The sequence below is a fragment of the Odontesthes bonariensis genome, chromosome 10 (genome assembly GCF_027942865.1).
Source record: "Odontesthes bonariensis isolate fOdoBon6 chromosome 10, fOdoBon6.hap1, whole genome shotgun sequence".
NCBI lineage: Eukaryota > Metazoa > Chordata > Actinopteri > Atheriniformes > Atherinopsidae > Odontesthes > Odontesthes bonariensis.
In genome coordinates, this window is record NC_134515.1 from 27,637,150 (window position 1) to 27,660,210 (window position 23,061).

At 40.6% G+C, this 23,061-nt stretch overlaps 2 protein-coding genes across 2 annotated transcripts; one reads left to right on the top strand and one right to left on the bottom strand.

Annotated features, from left to right (window-relative positions):
* Positions 1-3,966: 3,966 nt before the first annotated feature.
* LOC142390147 (monocarboxylate transporter 2-like) lies at positions 3,967-20,164 on the bottom strand. The gene is made up of 5 exons (XM_075475516.1): positions 19,948-20,164; positions 19,636-19,779; positions 17,033-17,896; positions 16,754-16,923; positions 3,967-3,978 (listed from the first exon to the last, which is right to left on the bottom strand). Exons 1-5 carry the CDS (start codon positions 20,162-20,164, stop codon positions 3,967-3,969), a joined length of 1,407 nt encoding a protein of 468 aa, XP_075331631.1.
* A 753-nt stretch (positions 20,165-20,917) lies between these two features.
* On the top strand, positions 20,918-22,710 carry LOC142390340 (uncharacterized). Its single transcript, XM_075475748.1, has 3 exons — positions 20,918-21,232; positions 21,960-22,148; positions 22,256-22,710. The coding sequence occupies exons 1-3, from the start codon at positions 21,089-21,091 to the stop codon at positions 22,448-22,450; spliced, it is 528 nt and encodes a 175-aa protein (XP_075331863.1). The 5' UTR covers positions 20,918-21,088; the 3' UTR covers positions 22,451-22,710.
* The last annotated feature ends 351 nt before the right edge of the window (positions 22,711-23,061 follow it).

The window sequence follows — 23,061 nt, forward strand, 5'->3', positions numbered from 1 at the left end:
TTTGAATCTTTTAGTAGTTACTATAGTTTTCCTACTCTTTGTAAAAGACCAATACCTGCCGATTAAAGTGTTCGTTGGAGTAGTAGACCTAAATATTCAGCACACACCCTTTGACATGAGCAACTTAATGAAAAATGAAAAGTATGTAGGAGTGTAATTAGGCTTCCGTGGTTAATTTTTTTCAAAGGTGACTGGTATGAACAGATTCCCAATAAGGCTATCTACAATTGCCAAACTGGTATTAGTTCTGCCACACTGAAATGCTGATGCAGAGAGGGTTTTTTCCATGGTGGGGCTCAATAAAACCAAGACCAGGAACACTTTGTTTCTGAATGGAACTCTGTCATCCATCATGACTGTGAAAATGGCTGACATTGAGCCACAGTGCTTTAAATGGGAGCCCCCAATATCAGTCATCAAGCATCAAAATCTGCCACAAACACTTACAACAACACTCATAAACAAACACCTAAAACAATTTATTTTAAAATATAGCAGAATTTAGTGTAAAAGTGAAGATTTGTGATTTTGGTATAAATAAAACAATTTCTTTGTTCTTTAAGTAGCTAGTTTATGGCGATGGGATACTGCAAGGGACCCCCCCCCAAAAAAACCCGAAAGAAACCCCCCCACGCACATGGCCCGGCCCCTGCCCTGCCCGAATCTCACTCCAAGCAAACTTGAAAGCTTGAGAGCCCTGTTTGCTGGAGTGGTCATTGACTCAATACAAAGGTGGGGGGGCTGCCGCAGTGGATACCTAAATGCTCCGTTCAGCACCAAATGTCCAAATTGTGATCAGAACATCTATAATTCACCCCAGACTACCTAAAAACAGGGCTTAATGTGCAAAATGGCGAACTACCCCTTTAAAAGATCAAGCAGCACCCAGTTTGAGCTGAGGTTATGGTAGCTGACCTTCTTTAAATATTCATAAAAACATTAGATTAAATTGTGTTATACTTCCAAAGCAAATTACATTTGCATGTACTGGTTTGCATCAGCAAACAGCCATTGTTTACTGTGTTTTTTTCGGGGCGTTTGTCAAATTTTGTACAGAAAACTTTTTCTGGGGGAAAAAAAAACAACTGCTCTAAAATCCTTGGTTTTTTTTATGTCTTTCGTGTTTTCAATCACTGATATTGTTCAGGCTCTTCTATAAGAATATTAAGGAAATTAAGCATTAATCAGCAACTTTATAGAATATATTTTGCCTAAGAAAGAGAGTTTCATATGTGTTGGACAGGACTTTTGAATTAAGTTAAATGTCTTATCTTTGCAACTCACTAGAAACTGGGCGCCATTTCAGTCATTTTTAATTCAGTAACACAAGAGCCAGGACGTCAACAGCAATATAAAGTGTGAGAACTTAAATCAGTAACACGTACTGTGTTGCTTAAACTGCAACCAAAAGGCTTCCTGCATCACACAATGTTACTTAGCAATGGGTAGTTAAACGTGCCCTTTTCAGGTGATGACAGAGTGACTGTTGCTAACATCTATAAATAAAATATGGAAAGAAGGTTTCTAATTAGGATTATGATGTGTCAAGACATTTGTCAAGCTAATCTATGAACCCCAAGCTTAAACGGCAAACTTAATTAGTAAATCATCCCAAGTTTTTTTTTTTTTCATCACAGCTTTTGCATAAAAGATGTTTGCAAATGTAATGGCAGTGTGGTTGCTACTGAGTTATTTAATCTCTTAACTATTTTTCTATTTCAATATATTACTTTTGTCTCTATTAGGCTTTCTGTTTTGTTTGAATTAGATTTAATTTTAAGTTGGAATATATCATCCAGGTCAAGTAACAAGTGGGACTGTTAATTGTGGAATCAGGCGCTCTTGTCTTGCCTATTTCTTACTGACACACAGCACTGGTAAATGAAAGTCCACAATCTTTACACTATCACAGCCAAAACGTTTTTCTGACCAACTCTTTGGTTTGACTTATTTTCAGAGGACACTTACGATTTATAGCATCACGCAGACGGAAGCGTCGGATTATAAAACAGCTCTATATATTACTGTGGGAAGTAAATATTAGGGCTGCATAGGATACCGATTCTCTAAATTCATATCAGTATTTTTTTATAACAGACAATAGAATTTGTGATACTATAATTTGACTGTGTCCATTTCCCATGTAAAGCTGTACCATATTTCTCTGAACTCATGGCCCAGCCCTACCTCTGCCTTTATTTCTCAGCAATAAGCAGAGCTATGAGCTCTGAGCTCCAAACTGCCTATAAGTTCTCCTCTTTGTTGCCTTCTAAGAAACTTTGTCTGCATTGTAAAAAAACCAAAAAAAAAAAAACCCCCAAAAAAAACATAGCACGTAAGTGTAACAATGTGTTGCAATAACTGGATAAATACTTTTGAAGAGTGTCACAAAAACAGCACTGCAAGCACAAGCCCTCGCTTTTCCTCTCTGCCCAACAAAACAGTAGCTCTATGAGCTCTGCACCTGAATAAACATTTCTAAAGTAATTTTACATGCAAATACAACCAAAAGTAAAACAAAAACTGTCAAGGGGATTTTGTCAAACATCACATTTGTAAAATCCTTGATTTCTGGTTGGCGTGTAGTATTAAAAGCTGTTATTTCAGTCACCATTTCTGATTCTTTGAGCTGAAAGAGCAGTCCCCCCTCCAAAGCTAGAGCTCTGTGTTGAACTTTTTGATTTGGACCTATACCAAAATTTAAGGGGCTCTTTATTTACCACGCACTACCTTGACACTAGGTTTCATGTTTGTCCCATGGATTTTGTATAATTATCCTTACAAAGAGACCAACATGGCAGACAAATGTCAAAGGTCAGTAGCATCTGATGCAGTAACCCCGTCAGTATTTGAGAGCAGGTCAAGTACTGCCTTGAGACGAATTTAAGTTGGTGGACATTTGCACACAGGTTTAACTGTTGTATGAGATCATTGCACTTGTGTTTGTTCTCTCACTCACTGGTTGAGTCAAACAGCTTAAGGCACAAAATGTTATAAGGGGGTGAAGAAAGAACCCAAATGCAGCCAATACAAAGCAAAGAGAACATTAATAGACCTTTGATGAGCAGCAAAACACACTGACTCCAGCAAAATAAAGTTCACAATTCCAAAAGTGACAAAAACCCTAAATACAGAGCTGTGCAGGAAAAAAACAAGAGAGAGACACACATAATGGTCTGATAATGAAAAAAGGCATCCGGGCAGAATACATATAAAAATAAATTGAAGACAAACTACAAGTGAGATGTTCACCTGTGAAAAAGACAAGGTGTTACAGTTCAGGAGTAAAACGTGAAGTAACCAAGGAAGACAAGCTCTACAAACATGAAAATAAGTAAACTACAACAGGAGAAAAACCAAAGCACTGATCACAATAAAACCAAGACTAACCTAACTGGAAGATAATGCTAGAATATGATGTGTCAGTTACAGAACCAAAAGAAAAAGTACAAACCAAAAAAAACCAAAAAAAAACGCAAAGGCCATGAGAGCAGAACTCCTCGGTGTCGTATTGGGAATATAGTTGGTCTAGCTGAACCTTTTGATCTCTTCATGAAATAGACCCGTGGTCCCCATATGAGTGCATATTTTCTCAAAAAATACTTCCCGTTCGAAGACAATGCATACATTGTGCATTGATATCAAGTCCCACTCATCCAACCGAGCCATTGGAAATGAATAATGTATATAAAATTAAAGCTCAGGTTTTAGGAGGTTAGAATACATAGTATATTCTCAAAGACAATCAGTAATTTCCCTACCACATCTGATGTGGCTTTCAGCTCCACATTAAATGAATTGTACTGAAATCCTTAAATCCTTAAAATGGGGTCACAAATGGCCGTGGGTATACAGCTTCATTTCGGTTGGTTCATTACAGAACGTTAAGGAAACAGTGTTCAAACATTAGTAAATAGTGCTGCTCCACCAAGATGAGTGTGAAGGTTTGACTTCAGTGTTGTTTGTCTATTGATCTGTCTGTAGGGAGGATAACACAAAAGCACAACCGTTGTGAAGCTTTTGGCAGAGGTGGAGCACAGAAAAACCCAAGTGCCCTTGGGGTTTGGGATTGTTCTGAGTTGTGGATTACCAAGTTTGATTTACAACCGTTACATAAATCTGGGGGAAGAAACTGCTCTATACTTTTTGAATCAGCAATCATCCAGCCAAGGACAAAACACAAATATCATTAGTCATGTTAATATGTAATACAGCATGATGAAAAACAAAGCACCAACACTCAGCAAATCTACAGTGGTGCTACATCATAGCGTTTGTGGGTGGTTGACAAGCAGATCCAAAGCCTTCCAAGACACCAAAAGGCTGGTAATGAATAATTTACTCATCTTTGTTAACATGTGGCCAGATTTTCCTCTGCTGCATCTCTCCAGCCATTCCTCACTCACCAAATCCCTCCAACAACTGTGTCACAACTGGGTTACCTGTAACGTCACCATCATTAAGGGGCTACATTTTTTATTGTATATTTGCATGAGGCATTTGGAATTCTTTCAGTGAGCTAAAATCTCAATAGACCGATATACGTTTGCTTAATTTGCAATCAATTGCAAAAGAATAGTAGAAAAATCACCTGGCAGACTTGCTTGAGTGGGTGTATACATCAACAGGATAGATTGGGAGTGTATTATTTGATATTAAATAGTTTAACAAAAAAAGAATCTTCATCTATGACAAAGACAAATAAGCTACATCACAAATGCAAGCGGAACTTTAACTTTTACTCATGTCGGTTTTGAAAAGTTAGTTCATTTCAATTGATTTATTTTGTTCCTCACCTAAGTTTCTACCCAAGTAACTCCTCAAAGACTGTTGCTCAGCTAAAGAAAATAAAAGGAAAAAAATCAACTCAATCCTTTTCATGCAAACTGTATAGCGCTCTCAAAGGCATCCTGTTGTAATTTCCTCTTGAGAGAACCAATAAGGTCTCCTTTAAAGGCACTTTATTGACTTGTCCATATGGTTTATAGGTTTCTAAATGGCTTCATTTCTCTTCAGGAAAAGAATGGGAGTTTAATCACACACCTTTTGCAGGCTTAGCGAAGCAGCTGTGACAGTCAACAGTCTCATCATGTCAGCCAGACTGTCCTTGAAACACAAAGAACCTCTGAGAACATGGATTTACTTCAGCCACTGTTCGCTCGTTCACAGTGACAAAAGCTAGTGTCCTCAAAACGCTTTCAGAATTTCAATAAAATGACACAAAAACACTGGTTATCAAAATAAGTTCCACATCCTGAGAGAAAGCTACCGTCACCACTGCTCCCTCATTGACAGTTTCAATTCAAGATGAAGACATACTTAATTTATTTGGGTCTGAGCCAGAAAGGCGCAAATGACAGAATTTGGCAACGGAATCCCCGTATAACAACTGGTGAATAATTACACAGATGTTATGAATGAATCAGGTACCATATACGGGTTTGCAGTTGATTTGTGCCATCATGTTTCATCCTGCTTTTCATTTTGAGGCACGGACAAGCCGACACGCCTCGCTTGCTCTTATAATTATTTCTGCCTCTCTCCCTTTTCCATGCCCAGCCTCTCTGTCATGCTGGCCGTCTCAGCCTTGGTGTCGATCCCTTAGGACATGTCACTGGAATGCCTATTACAGGCGCTGCAGATGGGGATTGGGAACTATCTTAGATTCAATAGAATTTTCCAAATCATGACTGAGGAATTAAATGAAATCCTGCAATGTTATCTCTCAGTTCGAATTGGTCACTCAAGTGTATTGTCCTGATAGACTGATAACACAACCCAATTGCTTTTTATCACCCTCATACCATGGATTACATCTGAGTGCTTATGTGCACAATGTGTAAATGCTACCGTGGTTGTTGGTAGTTCATATCATCGGCCTTTTTCTTCAGTTATTCAATCAAATTTGCTGACGTAGCAGTGTAATTCAGGGTGATATTCAAAGGATAGATTATAATCCTTGTGACAATCCTTGTGTTCTCCCTGTAATATACGCACAAGTGCCGCTGTCCCCAGAAATGCAAGCTTTAGTGGTAGTCTGTGTTCAACAGATAAAGAGGAACAATGGTTCTAATAAGCAGCAGAGAGTCTCTATAACCAGTCTTTTGGCATGCACATTTGTTCTCACAAAGGCTAAATGTATTTTGAGTGGCAGATTAAGGATATTGGTCAGAGGCGCTGCATTGTCAGCTCTGAAAAGTGGGGTAAATGTGCGTTTGGATGATAATTCACACATTCTAAGGCTAAAGCCGCTCTGTTCTCTGTTTTGGGAAATGTGTTTCACAGATTGTTAATTGTGGGTAACATAATCTCATTAAGTCCTTTTGCTTTGCGACTCAATTTCCTTTACAAGCATTAGCCATGATTGAGCAGTTTAGGGGTTTAAGTTCTTCTTTTGTTTGAATTTAAATTTTTTTTTTTAAAAATGGCCATCTTCACGAAAGCTGTGTTGTGTCCGGTTAGTAATCCATTAGGAAAGCCTAATGTTCAGCGGCACCAACAGCTCAGCTTGTCAAAGGGAAAGTTGAGATCCTCTTTTTACAGTATGACATTAGTGTTTATTACCAACAACTGCCCTTACAAACTGGGCACAGCGGTATTGTTCACGTCATCATCATGTACCAAATGCCACTTTAAAAACGCTGTGACAATGAGGCAGGGTTCAATTACAGTAACAAACCTACAGAATTATCTTCTGACTCTGCAGCTCCCCGCAGCTTGATAGACTTTTATAGCAAGTTGCAAGTTCCAGCTCATCGTTTCGCTGCTTCTCCCACACCTTTCATGTTATGTTTACTCTCACTGTTTCATCAAGCACCATTTTTGGTCACAGCAGTAAATGCTCTTCGAGGTTAAACAAAGACACTACCTGCTCAGGGGCACGACGCATCAGACAGACACTGATAGTGGAACATAGTGGAGTGTTTAACTGATAAGAAGCCTGGTATATCCCCCAGGTAATTATTTAGACCAAAAACATCTGAAAGTAGGATAAATGTGGAGCTCCCTATGGCTGCATATTGGGCCCACAGCTCTTTTGGTAATTACAAAAAAAACAAATGTATCTGGGTGGTAAAAGAGTGAGCTGAAACTGACTATGGAGATGGACAAAGCCAAAGAGTTTGAAATTCAGTTGGTGAAAAGTCTGGAAGCCAGGCAGGCCAGTCCAGCACCCGGTCTGAAAAACCTGAAAAAGCTCACTAATGAGAACCTAAAATGACCTCAGTCAGAGTTAATGCAGGATGCTCTATTTTAGCACTTTTAGCACAATAATAATATCATGATGTATCACACTTTTTTCATGTTCCTTGAAACATGCGACACAGTGGTTTTAGTTACTAGTGAGTCTCATTTGAGACCATTGTGTCCTTTTATTTATACTTTGCTCTACATCACTGTTTAGATACATTTAGACACTAAAATCACCTTGTTAGGAAGGTAGAGGTCACAGTTTGACATAATATACAGCTTCTCAAAACAATGCACCGTCTTCACAAGGCTTAAGTGCTGTGCTTGGGTGACTGGGCTGGTTTGGTCTCAGTGAGCATCTGATGTAAAGCACAGCATCCTTAACCTGACAGACTCAGGAAGCCTGTAAGTATATCTGGGTCAGCCCTGAAATGGTTCTCCTCCTACATCTGACATGACTTTCCTGTTGCCGTTAGTAACCATAGAGTCCTTGATTGTTCTGTGGTTGAGTGGTGTGCCAGAAGGTTTTGGTCTGAGTCCTGCGTACATAGTAAGTGAGTTCTAAAGATGTTGATCATACCCAGGTAAGCATCTTTTCTTTTTCTTTTTCTTTTGCATCCATTTTGAATAAAGTTGATGTTTTCTTTGTCACTGCAATTCAACATGGGATGGTGGGTGATTTGTACATCTTAATGCGTTAAAATTAGAGTTAATTATTTGTGTCCTGTCCAGAAACTTTTACTTCCTTCCCTCATGTATTAGGCCATCAGTTAGTAATAATCCCGGTGTCACAATTGACCAGTCAGAGACACTGAAGTAGGTTACAGTTGACTCTGTTTGTTCCAGCTAAAGTGTACAGCTAAACTCAAACCAATTGTGGCAGGGATGAAAACAAAAATTCATGTTTTCATTTCATCCCATCTGCTTTGATTACTTCTGTGGTTGTCTTGGCAAGTTCCAGTGATATTCATTTCGAGATACTTGTGACTATTTCTACAGCCCTGCACGGTCAGCGCATGCCTATTTTACAGATTTATGTCTCTCCTGTCAGATGAATCTCTGTGGTCTTCAGATCAGGGAGTGTCGGTCGATCCTTGTTCCAGACTCAAAACTAAAGCAGAAGGTGTTTTTGAAGTCATGGTCTCTCTCTCTCTCTCTCTCTCTCTCTCTCTCTCTCTCTCTCTCTCTCTCTCTCTCTCTCGAATACTGTGGTATTTTTACCCAGTGTGTTTATTGTTTTCATATTGACTCTCAGTTTTCTTTGTTGTTCTTTTATCCCCTATAGCAAAGCGCTTTTTGTAACATGATCCACATACAGAAGGTTCTATATATACAAACTTTACCAAGTGTCTTGAGTTCTTTCTGTTCTACAAGTTTAAACTTTAACCTAAATATAATTTCGTATCAGCAGCTGATGAGACAGGGTAGGACACACATGAAATTTAGAATTATTTCAAACATACTCAAAAAAGATACAAACTCCTGACATTTTTACCTGTGTACATTACTTGAGTACATGTAGTTAGACGTTTTCTCTCTCAATGTTGCCTATGTCTGTTTATAGTCCCTACAAGATGAACAAGTACAATCAGCTCTCAGTGTTTTTGTGGAGCAGACTGCTTTCATCTGATGTTGGCTGCCCTCTGGGGATTTTGAAGGGTGAAGTAAAATCCAGACTCTCCCTCTTTTATCCTTCCTCCCATTCTGCCTGCTGGTGTTGAAGAAAATCACATTTTTGAACTTTCTGTGGAAAACAGGTTATTTTGCTCCACATAAATATCAAGGTGACCATGGTGCATTGGAGTAGTAAGTTGCAGTAGTGCTTTGTAAAGATATTGATTTTGAATGTAGGCTAGTCAGTGCTTTGTTTTTACCAAATGATCTCAGTACATCTTGTGTTTTCTCAGGGATGTTACACACACTGAGGACATGGTGTCTGTTGTCTGAGGAGGGGATGATTGAGTCCTAAAGGGCCCCCCGTGATTGCTGCTCTGTCTGTTAGAACATGTCAACATGTCCTGTCTGTCCATGTTAGCTGCCTTGGCTATCAGTGTTTATTTTCATCCAGTGATGTGTCATTAATAGCTCCTTCCAGTGGGCCCCTGTCATATATTCGCACAGCATTTCCCTTCCCTCCAATACTAGACAGACAGATTTGTGTAGACAGATTTGTTCTGCTGCCATGGATAAAGAAGATTAGCAGAGATTAATTAGAAACATGTTGAATTAACAAGACAGTATCACTTCTTTCCTTACAAATATCCCAGCTGTGTGGTTAAAACAGAACTCAAGGCGCGACTGCTTTAACCAGCAGTAAGGTTTTAACAGCATGTCTCAGCGTGGGGGCAGTCAAGGCCAGGATTAGATAAAGAGCTGCCTGGATTCAATCTTCTTGCTCCCAATTAAGGTCAGATTTACTGACATCAGTCACAGTTCATCACAGTGATTATGCTCAAGCTATTCAGAGAGAAGATGATACAAAGCTTATGGGAACCACTGCTAATTGGAGATCTTCACTCTTTCACTCCGTGTCCACTCATGAATATATCTCTTCTTCTGAGATAGATACATACTTGCCACGTCATTAGGATCATATTAATGCTTACATTTAGAAAACAGCCGAAGGCAAAAAATACAAGCCACTGTGATTCTAAAAATCTCATGCAAATATTTTATTCACAATAGACCATAGAGGACATCAAATGTTGAAAGATTTACTATTTCATGGAAAATATTTACTCATCTTGAATTTGATGTGACAGATTTGTTGGACCATGCTATGATAGATTAGGTAAGTTGACAACTCGTTAGTCACATTATAAGGTATTAAAAGAGCACCTATCAAAAATAAAGATGGACAGAGGATCTCAAATATACGGAAGCCCAGAGGGGACATGGTACGTATAAACTTTTTTTTGATGGTTTTCTCGAGATAACAAGAAAATGATGTCGTTATCTCGAGAAAACAATGATGTTTTACTCGAAATGACGAGTTAATTTACAGATGGTTTTTGAGGCCACTTTTTCTCCCCAGTCCGCCCCTGTTTATATGTGTTTATATGTATTTCTGGCAAAGGTGTACCCATTTTTACCCCCCTTTCATTGAAAACTGAATAAAGTAGCCAATGAATCAAACATGGAATGTGGAGTGTTTGTGTAACAATTCTGCTTGTGAAAATGCACAAAGCAAATCCCGCTGTTGTGACAAACATTTTGTTTTCTCGAGATAACGAGATAAATAACTCGTTATCTCGAGAAAACGATGACGGCACCTCTCGTGCATCATTCGGTAACCACAGAGACGGCCTGGTCCCCTCAGCTGGTCACTGATGAAGTTATATCAACAGGATCACTTAGGTGTAAACGCCTGTTGAGCTCCAGTCGAGCCAGCCGTCTCCTTAAATGACGCGGACTGATATGAAAGTTATCTCTACAAGACAAACAAATTGCGAACACATAAAACACATATAAACAGGAGCGGACTGGGGAGAAAAAGTGGCCTCGAAAACCATCGGTAAATTAAATTGTTATTTAACGACATAATTTTCTCGTTATCTCGAGAAAACCATCAAGCTCTGGGCTTCCGTACAAATATATAAAAGGTTATGTCTATAAATTGTGGAGCAAATTTTTGAACAATATTCCACAGCATAAAAGACTGTGAATGTTCCATCATCTCCACGTTTCTCCTGGGAATATCATCTAAAGATTCCAAGACATTTCTGAGTAACTTCTCTCATCTGGAAACATCTTTGTGACATGGCCGAAAAATCAACTTTAGACAGCTCAGGCAGCACTGCCTTAAAAACAGGTACGATTCTGTCATGGAAACCTCTGCATGGGCTCAGGAACACTTCCAGAAACCTTTGTCTGTGAACACAGCTCACTGTGCCATCCACAATTTCAGGTTAAACCTGTATCATGCATAGGTGCCATATGTAAGCATGATTCAGATGAACACCACCTTCTTCTCTGGGAAAACTTCTGTGGAGACAAATTGAAATTTCCAATTTGAAATTCTTTTTGCAAATCATGAAAATTGGAAAAGCAGAAATAATTCGACAACTGAAGCCAGAAATCCCACTGGAATTGAAAAGGAGGATGCAGAGCAGGAGCAAAGAGGAGAGAAAGAAAGAAGAAGTTCAAACCATCTCTGCCATCCGTCATCATGGGCAATGTAAGATCGTTAGCTAACAAGTTGGATGAACTTCTAGCCTTGACAAGGACTCAGCAAGAATATCGGGAATGTAGCATTATGTGTTTTACTGAGACATGGCTGCAGGATCATATCCCCGACTCCAGCGTCTCTCTGCCGGGCTTCCTGACTGTACGAGCAGATTGAGATTTAAAGAGTAGCAGGAAAAGGAAAGGGGGTGGATTGGCAGTGCTTGTCAACAACAGATGGTGTCACCCAGGACATGCTACTGTGAAGAGTCGTCTCTGCAGTCCTGACATTGAACTATTGGCAGTAGGTTTTCGTCCATATTATTTGCCAAGAGAGTTCACCAGTGTTGTTTTGGTGGCTGTTTACATTCCACCCTCAGCTGTTGCCGACACTGCATGTGATGTCATCAGTTCCGTTGTTGCTCAGATACAGACACAACACCCCAATTCTTTTGTGGCAATATCTGGTGATTTTAATCATGCCTCACTCTCTGCTACACTGCCAACTTTTCAACAGTTTGTCAGCTGCTCTACCAGAGAAAACAAGACATTGGATTTGTTTTACACAAATGTCAAGGATTCATACATTTCCAAATCAAGACCTCCCCTGGGTAAATCAGATCACAACCTTGTTTTTCTCGGTTCAGTATATAAACCCCTTGTCCAGAGACTACCTGTCACAAAAAGGACTGTTAGAAAGTGGTCACATGAAGCTGAAGAAGCCTTACAGGGTTGTTTTGATGCAACCGATTGGATTTCTCTTTGTAAGCCACATGGAGAGGACATTAATGCCATGACTGAGTGTGTGACTGACTATATAAACTTCTGTGTGGACAACACCATCCCCACCAGAACAGTGAGATGCTTCCCTAATAACAAACCCTGGATCACCAGTGAGCTAAAGGAACTATTGAACAAGAAAAAAAGAGCCTTTAGGGAGCGAGACAGGGAGTTACTGAGGAGTATACAGAAGCAGCTCAAAGTCAAGATCAGAGAGAGCAAGGAGGTGTCTAGAAAGAAGCTTGAGAGTAAACTGCAGAGGAACAATATCAGAGATGTGTGGTCAGGAATGAAGAAGATCACAGGCCTCAAGCAGAGGGAGGATCGGATGGATGGAAGTCTGGACAGAGCAAATGAGCTGAACACATTCTTCAACAGGTTCAGTTCAGGAACAAGCTCACCATCCTCCCCTCCTGTTCCCAGCCAAAGAGACATCCCACCCTCCTCTGACCCACAGCTTTCCTGTAACATCTCCACCTCCACCTCAGTCATGGATTCTTCTGCTTCCACTAGTTTGTCTTCAACCAAATCAGGAGATGCTGCTGTCCCCTTTGCCTCCCCCTCCCACTTTTCTGTTTCTAGAAGTCAGGTGAAGAGGCAGTTGGAGAGACTGAACCGGAACAAGGCTGCAGGTCCAGATGGTGTCAGGCCCCGAGTCCTGAAGGCCTGTGCAGAGCAGCTCTGTGGGATTCTGCAACACCTTTTCAACCTTAGCTTGACCCAAGAGAAGGTACCACTGTTGTGGAAGACATCCTGTCTGGTTCCGGTACCAAAGAAAACTCACCCTTCAGACATCAATGACTACAGACCTGTTGCCCTGACATCCCACATCATGAAGGTCCTGGAGAGACTCCTGTTGACCCACCTGTGTAAGCAAACCAGCACATATCAGGACCCCCTGCAGTTTGCTTATCGCCATGGAGTTGGAGTTGAAGACGCTATCATACACCTGCTTCAACAAACCCACTGTCATCTGGACAAAGCAGGCAGCACTGTGAGGATCATGTTCTTTGATTTCTCCAGTGCATTTAACACAATCCAGCCTGATCTGCTTCATCTGAAACTCCAGAAGACTCAGGTGGAGGCCTCAACAATCACCTGGATTAATGACTACCTGACAAACAGACCACAGTTTGTCAGACTGAAGAATTGTGTGTCTAACCAGGTGATCAGCAGCACAGGAGCACCACAGGGGACTGTACTCTCACCATTCCTTTTCACTCTGTACACTTCAGACTTCCAGTACAAGTCAGACTCCTGTCATCTACAGAAATATTCAGATGACTCTGCAGTTGTCGGGTGTATCAGAGATGGACAAGAAGCTGAGTACAGAGAGCTGGTGGACCGCTTTGTGGCATGGTGTGGGAACAATTATCTCATCTTGAATGTTAACAAAACAAAGGAGATGATTGTAGATTTCAGGAGAAACAGGGTCAGATCAAACCCTGTTTCCATCATGGGAGAAGAAGTGGAGGTGGTTGAGGAATATAAATACCTTGGTGTTCATGTGGACAACAGACTGGACTGGAGACACAACAGTGAAGTCATCTACAAGAAAGGACAGAGCAGACTGTACTTCTTGAGGAAGCTAAGGTCCTTCAAGGTTTGCAACAAGATGTTGCAGATATTTTACAAGTCTGTTGTTGAGAGCGTCATTTCCTCTTGCGTCATCTGTTGGGGCAGCAGCATCAGAACCAGGGACCTAAAAAGACTCAACAACCTGATAAGGAAGGCTGGTTCTGTTCTGGGGACGACTGTGGAACCTCTGGAGACAATAATGCAAAGAAGGATTTTGCATAAAATCAAGAGAATTATGGACAACCCTGAACATCCTCTCCATGAGACTGTTATCGGAAAACAGAGTCTCTTCAGTCAAAGGCTTCTTCAGTTTGGATGCAAAACGGACTGCTACAGGAAATCATTCCTGCCCACAGCCATCAGCATCTATAATAACTCCTTGATTTAATTGAGCTACATCAACATTTAATTTCCCTCTGGGATAAATAAAGTATTTTTGAATTGAATTGAATTGAATGAACGTTGTGTTCTCTGGACTAATAGAGACAGGGACCAGCCAGCTTGTTATCAGCGCTCATTGCAAGAGCCTGCATCTCTGATGGTATAGGGTTGCATTAGTTCCTATAGAACTGGCAACTTACACATCTGGAAAAGCATTGATAATGATGAAAGGTATATATATATATATATATATATATATATATATATATATATACAGTATATGGGTTTTAGAGAAACACATGCTCCCATCCAGATGTCTTTTTCATGGAAGGCCTTTCAAATTTCAGCAAGATATTTTGCTAAATTGTATAATACATCTATTACAACAGCATGGCTTCATAGTAGAAGAGTCCGGGTGCTGGACTGGCCTGCCTGGCTTCCAGACTTTTCACCAACTGACACATGATGAAATATTAAAAACAACAAAGAAGACCCTGGCTGATGAGCAGCTAGAATCCCTTATTATGCAAGAATGTGGCAACATTCCTCTTCGGAAGGTCCAGAAACGGGTCTCTTCCGTTCCTAGATGTTTACATACTGTTGTTAAAACAGGAGGAGATGCTGCACAGTGGTAAACATGGCCCAGTCCCAACTTTTTTGGAACTGGGGTTGCACACTCAAAGAGATGCACTAGAATATGGTTTGGTTATGAACTACATTCATTTTGCCTTTTTGGTTGACTTAATCAGCTGTTAATGATGTACTCCCGATGCAGTTTTGAATACCATATGGACAGTGGCACAGTGGAGTTTGCTAAAATGAATTTTAGTGTCTTTACTAATTGATGATACCATATTCTTGTATAGTGCATTTTGGAGCAAAATGCATATATATGTTGAATCATAGTAAAACAGAATGATTTGTAAATCTTTGCAACTATATTTAATTGGGCAAGGTTTTAAATGTTTCTTTTTAGATGTGCTGTTTGAATTTCGATGCTTCAAAGATGGTTGGGACTGCGTCATGCGTAGATCTGTGTTGCATTGCATTTCTCCTTTAATATCTCTCTATAAGGGTTTGGCAACTATTGAATTGCCAGTTGCAGCAGTATTGAAAGACAAATATATTTACATTCTTATGTGATACATGATTTCTGCTGTCGGCTGTTCAGGGCACTATGTTACTGTTGTAAATTAGTGTTACATATACATACACTGAACTGAACTGAAATCAAAAGCAACTCACTGGTACTGGGTAAGTCATCCATCATGAAACATTGACATACAATGCTATCGGAGGGCATGAATAAACTTATTGATTTGCTAAAATGAGCTAATTTCATCTTTTTGAAATGCAAGTCAATATGAACCCTGCAGGGACATTATAAGAATGAGCCATTTAAGCACAAGTCTGTAAAGAAGGTATTATTCTGTTTTCGAATGGCTCATCCGTGAAACTTTATTGCATGTGCTGGAGGATGGTTACTGAGCGTGTGTGTCCATAGAGAGATTGACCCGTGAGGAAAAGAATGTTCTGACATAAGACCACAAATTTTAAGTGCTTTCTCCATGGTGTAGTAGATCAGTCAGAAGTCTAGCTTCTTTACAGTCCACATAACAGCAATTTACTACATGCATTAACAGCCCATAAATGATAGACAAACCACTAAAACACATTTTGAAATACCAGAACATCCAGAGGTCAGGTCTGCTGCAATCGTGAGTCTGTAATATGCACAGTACTTTAAATGTCATTAAGGTTAACTAAAGCATTTCAATGATTCAGCCTCATATGCAAATGAATGACTTATTATTAAATCCACATAGAGGTCTCCACTCTTATTTAAAAGTTAATCTAGAATATAATTTCACATCTTCATTCTGAATTTTTATGACTTTACTGAAACAGCGCTGCGGTGAAACAACTTTCACTGATTCCCCATGACCCCAAAAATGTGTTTTACTGCAGACTAGAACGTGAAGAAAAATTCAGATTTTTCTTCTCAAACATGTGCGGTTTCGATTTATAGGAAGAATGAGAGTGAGAAAATTTGCACCCTTTGAAGCAAACTTTTCATCTTGTGATTTTCTCTGAATTGAGGAGGCCATTATCTAGATAATGAAAAACAATGCTGTAAGAATCTATAACATCAAAAAGGATGCTTATAGTTAAATTTGCAGTGTAATTGCAGAGATGTTGTTTGGTGTACGTTGAGTTCTTACATGATAGGATTCAATGCCATCTAGTGGTTAGAAGTGGTGGTCTGGCTTTGTCTTGAGGATTTTGACTCAGTCCCTCTGGATTTGTTTGGGTTTTTGGGGGGTGGGGGTTTCCAGCCACTGAAGCAACTACCAGTAAATCAAAGCCTGACAATAACCACACCAGACATTTTTGGATGGTTTAAGAACAAAGGCCAATAAATTTATATTTGTCACCTAATGTAATGACAATAACATACATAGAATAACCCTTGACAAAATAAAACACATAGATATAAAGATGCAAATGTATGTAAAAGTTAAAGAATTCTTATAAATTCATTAATTAATTTTTTTTTAAATCAATAATAGTAGCCACTGCATGGAAAGCATGTGCATTGTCATTTTTTTCATCCATGTGTTTCATTCACTGTTTTATCATCCTGCTTCATTTGAAATTGTACCATCTCTTCTGAAGTCCCCATCTCCCCCGTCTTGCTCTGCCGCCGCTCTTCATCCAGTTTCTTATAGTTGTAGTAATGCATGATGAAGAAAAATATGCCAGGCACCAGCATTAAAATGCCACATTCGTAGTACATGTATTTGTAGTCCCCGAAAATATCAACCAATGCCCCTGAAAGACAAGTTACACACTCCATTGGACAACATTTTAGAAATCACCATGTAAATATTTTTTGTATAGAACTGTCATAAATGCAATTGAGTCACCCAATTTAACAAACCTGCAATAGGAGGTCCAAGTAGCACTGGTCCACACTCTATAATGGTGACAAGTCCAACTGCGCTGGAGAAGCGATGAGCTCCAACTAGGTCCATCAGAACTTCAAAAAGCAGTGCCGAGAGCATTCCAAATGCCAGACCAAAGAAAACGGCGTACACAACCAGACCCTCATATCCAGACGCCAGTGGGCACAGTAGATGACATACACCGTTGTATGAAACAGCAAAACTGAAAAAATATTGTATTTTCGGCCTAATCCACCTGTGGTTGCCAAGCAGGCCGGTTATTGGTCTGATGAACATGTCCACCAGAGCAAAAATAGAAAGCAAGAAGGCGGCTGAATACTCATCAGTTCCTTGATGTTTGGCATAAGGGGCCAGGAACACCACTGGTGCAAAAAAGGCAAAAAACATTACCACATTTCCAGTGAGATAAATGACAAAGCCCCTGTGTCTGAAGAGTGAGAGGTCTATGAATTTGGAGGCTTGGCTCTGGCCATTCCTTTCCTTCTGACCCTCCTCAGGTGCAGGGTCAGCTGGCTGTGTGCTGCTGTCTTCGGTGGCAGCTCCCTCAGCGGCTGCCCCGTTATACTTTTCCGAGTCATTGTCGGGCTCGGGGTGAGAAAGTTTATTGACTGGCCTCATCAGAGCACCAGCCACACAGCAGTTCAAAACAATGGATCCCAGGATGAGGAAACTCCCTCTCCAGCCAAAGGAATCTAAAAGGAACTGATTGAGAGGAGCCAGGGTGAACAGGACAACTGGGCTTCCTGTCATCGCGAGTCCATTTGCTAGTGGCCTTTTGACCTGGAAGTAAGTGCCAATAATTGTCAGGGCTGGCTGCAGGTTGAAGGCAAGACCAAAACCTGTTGAAATAAGAAAATATATATATAGCCCTTAACTGATTGATTTTCCTTGTGTTATATGTGGTAGACAGAAGTCGATATTAGGGGAGGGCTGCATCACCTTGGCAGCAAAATGACCATAATCAATGCCCTTGATAACTCATGGAGAAGGAGTATTCTGTCTCCACCCGCCTTTAGTGTACAGAGCTTGGGAGCAGAGGGGTTCTTAATATGACTATGTTGCTTTAGTCTGATGCTGTCTGTGGTGCTCAAGTTTAATTTATTTTTTTTGTAATTGCACCTTTTTTTATCTCAGCTGTTTCTTTCTGCCAGTTTCGTTTTGGATCTATAATATTATCTGAACTATACACTCTAAATCCTCAGTTCTATGCTGTACTGCAGCAACCCAATATAGAACTGTATCACCTCTGAGATCTGAGTCACAAGTAGCGCCTGAAGTAAAAGAAGAGCAGGGATACAGATACATACTGCTGCTGGTAGCATTGCCATTACAATCCTTTAATATTCCCATGATCATTCAGTACTGTGTGTGCTGCTGAAAATACACCCTAATAGCATACACCAATCAACCATAACATTATGGAATCTTGCCTTATATTGAGTAGGAACTTCTTTTGAAATCCTGCCAAAAGAGCTCTGATCAGTGGGGGCGTGGATACAGAACAAGTAAAGGTGTCCTGGAGTGTCTGGTGCCGGGTTAGCAATAGATCCTTTGGGTCCTGTGTGTTGTGAGGTGTTGTTTTTATGGACTGAGTGTGCTTCCAACAGATGCCATCAGATCCCATCAGACTGGTATGTGGGGAGTTTGGAGGCCAGTGTAACATTTCAGGTTCTTTCTGTCCTCGTAAGTCCCCCCTAAGCAGTTTTTGCAAGGCCGAAAGCTGTCCTGCTGGGAAAGGATACTAAAGTAGGAGAGTACTGTTGCCATGTGAGTGATGTTGCTCTTTTCATTTGTAACACTAAACTGATAAGAATTTCTGGTTTGAATTGATGGTCAGGAAGGTGCAGTGTGAGGCTTTTTATAAAGGCATTAAGCACAATGTCACAGCCTTTTGAATTACGTTCCGACATTTTATTAATATTTTTGGAGATTCATTGAATTGATGACTCAAGAAGTATTATGCAGAACAGTTCATTCTGAAAATAGTTTCAGGAAGTGCTAAATAGAATATCTGGTGTAAATGTTCATGGTGATGCCACAGTTTAAGTTTTTGGAAAAAAAAAAAAATTTCCAAGGAGTGTTCTTCTTCCTCACTGTGGGTTACGCATCACTACTTGATGAAGGATTAAGTTTAAAGTCTGAAAGGTTTGTTGGCTCTCTGTCAGTAATATGACCATGTAGTCTGGCATGCCTATGTGGATTTTTCAAAACATAGTTCTAAGCCCAAATCTGACTTGCTTTTTATAATACCACATTTTTAACCAGACATAATAACAGGAGCATTTTGTCGCAGTTTAAGCAAATATCTACACTCTGCACTGAAATGAGTTCAGACAGGGAGACTAGAAGTCAAAGTGAACTGACCCTGATAGTAGAAAAACTCATGAATGAGACTCGTGACACAAACACTGCATCCTCCTGTGTCAGCCAATCATGGCCAGGTAGCTAAAAGCAAACATTAAAAAGAAGCAGCAGCCCAACCAGAAAAAGATCTTGGGCAATTTATGACTTGAATAAAAGTATTTTCAGGGGTAAACAAAAAAGATTGACAGTTGGAAAAAAAGAAGAAATATTTTACCTCCAATTACTCCAACACAGAGATACAGATGCATGATGGTAGTGCCAAAAGAAGAAAGCACCATGGCAGCGCTCACCATGAGCCCACCAACCATAACCACAGGTCTGCTGCCATAGCGATTGACAAGTATACTGCTTATAGGACCTGCAAAAAGAAGAAAATATGTCATCACTTATTAATATCGACTCTGTTCTGAAGGACACCAAAAGTTACAGCAGAGATGCTTAAATTATGGTGTGTGATGTTGGAGAATTTGACAACTTTCTAACTGGCCTCGTCAATTTTTAAAAGTAGCCCATGGCTGCCACTGACCTCCTGCATACATAGAAGCCAGCATGACTGAGGACAGCCAGGCAATCTCACTGTAGGAAACTGAAAAATATTCTTGAATCTCCTTGAAATAGATGGTGAGGGACTTGGGAAAGGCGTAAGAGAATCCTATGGAGATGAAAGCGGCGAAGACGACAGCCCAGCCCCAGCCTCCATCTGGTGGCTTGTAGCCTAGATTGGTTACTGCGGCAGGGGGCATTATCAACTGGGAAGTGGGAACAGTTAAAGAAGTCAACAGAGAATAAACAAGGGCATATTTTCAAAGGAATGGTAATACTGACATTATTTACACCCTAGTAGATACAGTGTCCTACATATGAAAAGAGCTCACCTCTGCAGAAGCCTTGAAAGTGTATTAACCAGTCTGTTAACTCTGCTGCTGTGGCAGACTTTGGCTGCGTCCCTCACAACATCCAGCTGAGAGGTCTTTGATCTCAACACGTGGGCCTGCACGAAAAATGCAAGTGGCCATTCATAACAAAGCAATGGAAGGTTCAGAGGCGGTCTTCTGCCTCAGTTAAGCCGAAAAAGCTTTGCCGAACAGTAACAGTTTAAACTTTACAAGCGATAAGCCTGATTTGAACGGGCAGAAACCAGAAACAGTCGACACAGCCTGTTAGCTCCTCCTTAATGATCTCATCAGCTGTGAATTTCACATCTACAAAAGGGGTTTCTGTGCATAATTTAAGAAATATATGTGCCTCTTTAAGAGTTTATCTGTGCCTGTGTCACCAACCAGTTTCAGGTTTTAGCAGTGGCAAATGTTCACATTTTAGTACATGGACAAACGAGCCAAGTAGGGGATTTGAGTTTGTTCAAAACATGAATAAAAGCACATCATATGAGCAACAGAGCACTTTGTATAAAGATTAACTCTCTTAAACACTCCAGTCCAGGTGGTGGCGCTAATGCACTATGATGTTGTTTGCTAAGTACCATACCAATCAAGAAGAAGAGAAGCTTGTACAGTCGTTACTCGCTTGTGTAATATGAATGTCTTTTTCATAACGTTAGCTTGTGTTTGTCATACCAAAGTCAAGAAGCTAGCTGTTAACAGTGACTGTAATATGCTAGCGGTGTGCTAAGTTGTTCAAATCGACTTAGCATTTCAGCTGATTTAGAGATGTTTTCTAAAGTGACAGTGAGCTTGGCCAGAGGTTTGGTCCGGTTGCCTTGTTATTCAAATTCAAGGACGGCGAGACTTTTAACACCCGTCTTCTGCAAACACCAGCATCGGACCCTCAGCACTGAGTCGGCAGGTGTCAGGGTGAGCTTCTCATGTTTGTGATGATCCGCGTTATGTTTCACTACACGCAAGAAACCTGTTTGAACAGCACGTCGCACTTTAAAACGCCGGATTTTTAAAGGCGTTACTGAGCGGTTGCTAGATTATTGCTTTGACTTGTGATCCGTTTATAAAACGCATGCTCTGCAACTGATGGCACAAATCAGACGTCTACGAAACTGTCCTTTAATGCAACACTTTTAACTTGTAATAGTAAAGAGTTCTAGAGTCTTTCAAAAAATATGACATGCCAAATGAAAGCGAGAGGGATTCAGAACTTTTCTCTGCCCAAACCACGACACATGAAGTGAACAGTAGAGTTTTCAACTGGTGAGTCAAGTTGTGTTATCCATTACAGAACTGCCAAAAAAAAACATAAAAAACAGCACAAGCAGGAGACCATCTTGTGATGGCATTGCCAGCATGTTGACATGCCAACCCATGAGTATTCAGGATTTATTATGTCATGAGCACTTGTGAGTCGGACCACATTCATTTTCATGCTGGGCCTTTGTTTTGCTCTCATCTGATATTGCTGATATATGCTGATGTTATATGGATTCACAGATAACCATAGATGCCATTATTACTGTGTCTGTTCAAAATCATAGTTTGTGATGAAGACACAGTCTCACACAGGCACTGCCAGCCAAAGTGTCACATGAATCCAAAAGCAGTGCTCCTGTGATCTGTTTCCGCTCTGCTTTAGGTGCTGTACGACGGGCTTTGTCCCATCTGTGTGACAGAGATCCGGTTCCTCCAGTTTCTGCAGAGAAACCGCTCAGGGATCGTGCATTTTATTGATATCTCAAAGCCAGGCTATGATGGGACAAATTACAAGGATGTCAGCTATGAGATGGCCATGGATGAAATGCATGTGATCGACGAGAAAGACGAGGTAAGCTCAGGTTCCACAGATTTAACCAAAACTGTGACATTCTGATGGTGAATGTGCAAATCGTCCCAAACCGTTTTAAGACACAGCTTTGTGTCGTGTATTGGCAGGTTTACAGTGGCGTTCCAGCGTTTGCCGTCATGTACAGTGCCGTAGGTCTCGGCTGGTTGGGGCGCTTTATGATGTGGTCGCCCGTGAGGCCATTCATGGACAAATCATATGCCATCTTTGCCAGGAATCGCCTTAAGTGGACAGGACGGGGTGAGGAGTGTACCCCAGGACGATGTGAAAAGAAGATCCAGTGACTCTTGTCTTCGGAAAAAAAAAGGACATTTTTCAAAAGTTTCAAAAGGACATTTGACTAAGACGAACTGCAGAAATACCACACGGTTGTACCTTTATAACCGCTGATTTATCATGAACCTCTCATGAAGAGTTTCACTCATTTTGCTAAATCAAATCAAAATCAAATCAAAGGACAATAAAGGACAATATTATCAGCCGGATGTTATGGAAACGATGTAAACACATAAAGTGATTCTTTATAATAAAGCTGTTACTCTAACCTGATATTCTTCTTCTCTTTTTTTTGGTTTAAAGCAGCACTATGCAACTTTTTCATGGTCATAAAATTGCTTGGCAATCATCAGATACCTTGGCTGACCTGTTCTGATGAAAACGGTGACATTTCCATCTCCATCTGGTGGCCCTAGCCCGAAACAGCGCTTGCAACTTTGCCTGTGGCGCCGCGTGCTTTGTTTACCTCTGGAAGTCTCGCGACACACGAGAGCCGAGAACTACTGCTTCACGGCAGGTCTAAAGGGCTCTGAGCCGAGCCAGGGAGCCTGATAAGACACACCTCTCTCCATTAGCTGTCGACGGCTAAATTGAATGTGGTTAGCTTCTAGAGTAGTAA

Bases quoted from the DNA above. Each gene is read 5' to 3' on its own strand.
- LOC142390147 (XM_075475516.1), bottom strand. From the start codon at position 20,164: ATGCCCCCTGCCGCAGTAACCAATCTAGGCTACAAGCCACCAGATGGA. The intron at 19,780-19,947 runs GTCAGTGGCAGC...TTCTTTTTGCAG, and splicing joins GGCTTCTATGTATGCAGGAG to GTCCTATAAGCAGTATACTT. The intron at 16,924-17,032 runs GTTTGTTAAATT...CTTGTCTTTCAG, and splicing joins ACTTGGACCTCCTATTGCAG to GGGCATTGGTTGATATTTTC.
- LOC142390340 (XM_075475748.1), top strand. From the start codon at position 21,089: ATGTTTTCTAAAGTGACAGTGAGCTTGGCCAGAGGTTTGGTCCGGTTG. The intron at 21,233-21,959 runs GTGAGCTTCTCA...GCTCTGCTTTAG, and splicing joins CTGAGTCGGCAGGTGTCAGG to GTGCTGTACGACGGGCTTTG. The intron at 22,149-22,255 runs GTAAGCTCAGGT...GTGTATTGGCAG, and splicing joins TGATCGACGAGAAAGACGAG to GTTTACAGTGGCGTTCCAGC.